At 34.9% G+C, this 3,182-nt stretch overlaps 1 protein-coding gene across 1 annotated transcript; it reads right to left on the reverse strand.

The window, feature by feature from the left end:
• Positions 1 to 350: 350 nt before the first annotated feature.
• LOC113321539 (ethylene-responsive transcription factor CRF1-like) lies at positions 351 to 2,356 on the reverse strand. Its single transcript, XM_026569439.1, has one exon. The coding sequence runs from the start codon at positions 1,779 to 1,781 to the stop codon at positions 582 to 584; it is 1,200 nt and encodes a 399-aa protein (XP_026425224.1). The 5' UTR covers positions 1,782 to 2,356; the 3' UTR covers positions 351 to 581.
• Between the last annotated feature and the right edge of the window lie 826 nt (positions 2,357 to 3,182).

Below are 3,182 nucleotides of genomic sequence, written 5' to 3' on the forward strand. Positions count from 1 at the left end.
TACCAATATTACCACGCCAGCTGTAAATTTTTTTTATAAAAGTAAAACTCTTTTTGTTTATATCAGATTAGGTGAGGAAGGAAGTGAGCTGCTGAGCATCAAAAACGATATCCGTACTCAACACTGTACACAAAAACTCTTTTTCAATTTTAGGAGCACATGAGAATCAAATTTTACTTTTCTCACGTGCCACTCCCGTGATAATTGTCATAAATTTCTCAGATTTTTTATTTTTATTTTCATTTATTTACCATGAATAAATAATAACAAGAAAGATATTTTTGCTTCATGGGATCCAGCTTGTTGTTTTTACCAAAGACTAATCAACAGTAATTAATAAGAGATTAAAGAAAATTTTCTTATATTAAGAAAAAGAATTCTCCGATGAATTGTTGTTTCTAATGCTCGTTACAAAATTTTGCCGATTAATCGGACAAAGAACACGAACAAAAGAAACACCAAATAAAACTAGTCATACCCACACATGAAATAAAATAATTATTATTTTGCCACTATTAGTACTATATATTATATATAACTTAATTAGTATTAATGACTACCACGGGACCTATTAATTAAAATTAAAAACATTGAAACATAGGATCTTGGAAGAAATCGCCGACGTCTTGGAGATAATCGGTGGTGTTTTGATTACTAATCGTCATTGATGCTTCCAACTCACTGAAAAATGAATTATCACCACTGCCACCTGCGCCACCACCACCCCCGCCACCGAAGTAGTCATCCAATAAAACAACATTGGTTTCGATTTTCTCGTCACCAAATATCTCCGGCATGGATGGTTGTTGGTAATCCATAAACTCTTTGAATATCGGCCCGTCTAAGAACAGCCCGCTAAAATCATCAAAATCTTCTTCCATTTTTGGTTGTTGCAGCATAGTAAATTGTGCCACTTCTCCAACACCTTCTTCTTCTTTTACCGGTAGCTGTTGCCGGTTTTCAAGACTGGGGTTATTGTTATTATTATTACTGCTGCTGACATCGGAGTTTGTGCAAAACTGTAAAACGGAAGTAGGTGATGTATGACACTCATAACCGGAATCATAACCTGAATGTGTAGTGCTGACGTTTGTAGACTCGGCCACCGGTGCTTCTAGCTGTGCCGGTTCCGGCTTCGGCTTGATGATTTCTAGTGATTTTCTACCACCGAAATTTGTTAAAGCATCAGGACCTCGTAACCTGATAGCTTCACGGTCATACACAAGAGCAGCTTCTTCAGCAGTACTGAATGTACCTAACCACAACCGTATTCTCTTATTCGGATCTCGAATCTCAGCTGCCCATTTACCCCATGGTCTCTGTCTAACCCCACGGTATTTTTTACCGACACCTTTAGGCATCGGGTGTGGTTTCGGGTTAGATGATTTCTTCTTCCGGTTTCTTTTGCTTCTCTCCTTTAGTGTTCTTTTTCCGGTAACGGCAGCAGCTATTGCGGTGGTTGTGGTAGATGGAATAGGAGGAGGAATGACTGTAACAGTTTCTTCAATGGAGATTTCATTAATGTACTTTTTGACTCTGTGACGACTGAAGAATTCGTTTCTTCTTTCTTCTTCTTCATCATCATCACTGGAAGAATCAGTAGCATTTTCGTCAGTTACTGAGAAACGTACAACTCTTGGAGTTGTAAATGATTTTCCACCGTTAGATGCTGCTGATGAGAAATTTCTTGACCTCATTAATGGCTTTGTTATTGTTTTACTTGTAACGTTTTTATGCTCAGAGTATTTCATTGGACCCAGATAACAACTCTGACCAATCATCTTCTTCTTTCTTCAGAATCAGTAAAAATAGTTAAAAATCTCGTTTCTTCTTATTCTTCAGATAATTTGTTTTGACATTGAAAGTGGAAAAAACAAAGGGGTCTAAGAAGAAAGATTGAAATTGATTCTTCCTTTAATCCTTTAAAGGTCTAAGGAATAAAGGGTTAAAGAGAAGAAACAGAGAAAGGGTTTTTTGAGAGAGTGATAGATTTTTCCAAATCTCTTTATGAAGAAAAAAGGGGTTTAAGAGAAATCTCTAAGAAAGTACCCAAAAGAGACATAAAAACAGTATCAACTAAGAAGAGCAGAGAAAAAAGAGGAAGAAATTAAACCCTCTGATTCTACCTAGAGTGATGGAAAAAGAGAGAACCCAGAAGGAATTTAAAGGGAAAGTTATAACAGAAAGATAAATTTGGAAGAAAAGAGAAAAAATATTTTCTTTCCTTGTGAAGAAAAGAAAAACTGGAGAAACCCAGAGCTTAATAACCAGAAATTTCTGAAACAATGGAGGGTTTTAGAGGATTTTGATTGTGATTTTGGAGTGATTTTGGAGAGAGGGGGAGTGATGAAAGTGTATGTTTGGAAGGGGAGAGTGAGAAAACAAGAAATGTTGAAATTGCTGTTTTATAGGATCCCAACCGCCGTAATCGGTAAACACAGGACTAATTAGAATTAAACTTCTTAATTAATGAGGATTATTTTTGAGCTAATTTTTTTTCAAAAATAAGGTAATTAACAGATACGGAATGAGATATTCCGTAACGATTTTCCGCGTAGGAGGATTTTAATGGTTATGATTCGTGACACGTAAGGTTTATGGAGATATTCAGAGTTTATATGGAATTTAATGAGTCAGCATATAAATAAACAAAAATAAAAATAAAAAGATTCAGTTAATTGAATCCAAAGATACTTGCTGTTGTCACGTGACTTAACTATTTATTTTTTGTTTGAGGGAGTGAATGAATAAGTCTTTAGTCAAACATCGGATGACTACAAATGAATGTATTTTGAAATGTTTGTTACGAATTTTTACCCTTTTCAGTAATTACTTTTCTTGGACCTTACGATTTTTTTACCGCCTGTTTTTCCCCTTTGAATTTTCAAATTCTTAGCTTGTTTTGAAATTTGGATGATGATTTTTAAGTTCTTAGCCTTGGATGTGGTTTTGCAGTATATCAATCGTTTGACAGGCTTAAAATGACATTTTATATACAAAAACTGTTTAGGTTCATGTAGTACGTCCGTACATATCACTTTTGTTCTACCAGTAATAGCAAATTATATTCAGTTTAATGATATCAGACAAACATGTTGAAGGCTTTTTTCTTCATTTTGCGATACGCTGCACATGCACATTGTGAATTGAAAATTAGATGAGTCATACATTTACTAATAATA

This window comes from Papaver somniferum, chromosome 11, assembly GCF_003573695.1.
Source record: "Papaver somniferum cultivar HN1 chromosome 11, ASM357369v1, whole genome shotgun sequence".
NCBI classification, from domain to species: Eukaryota; Viridiplantae; Streptophyta; class Magnoliopsida; order Ranunculales; family Papaveraceae; genus Papaver; species Papaver somniferum.

Coding starts and splice junctions, on each gene's coding strand:
- LOC113321539 (XM_026569439.1), bottom strand. CDS start 1,781: ATGATTGGTCAGAGTTGTTATCTGGGTCCAATGAAATACTCTGAGCAT.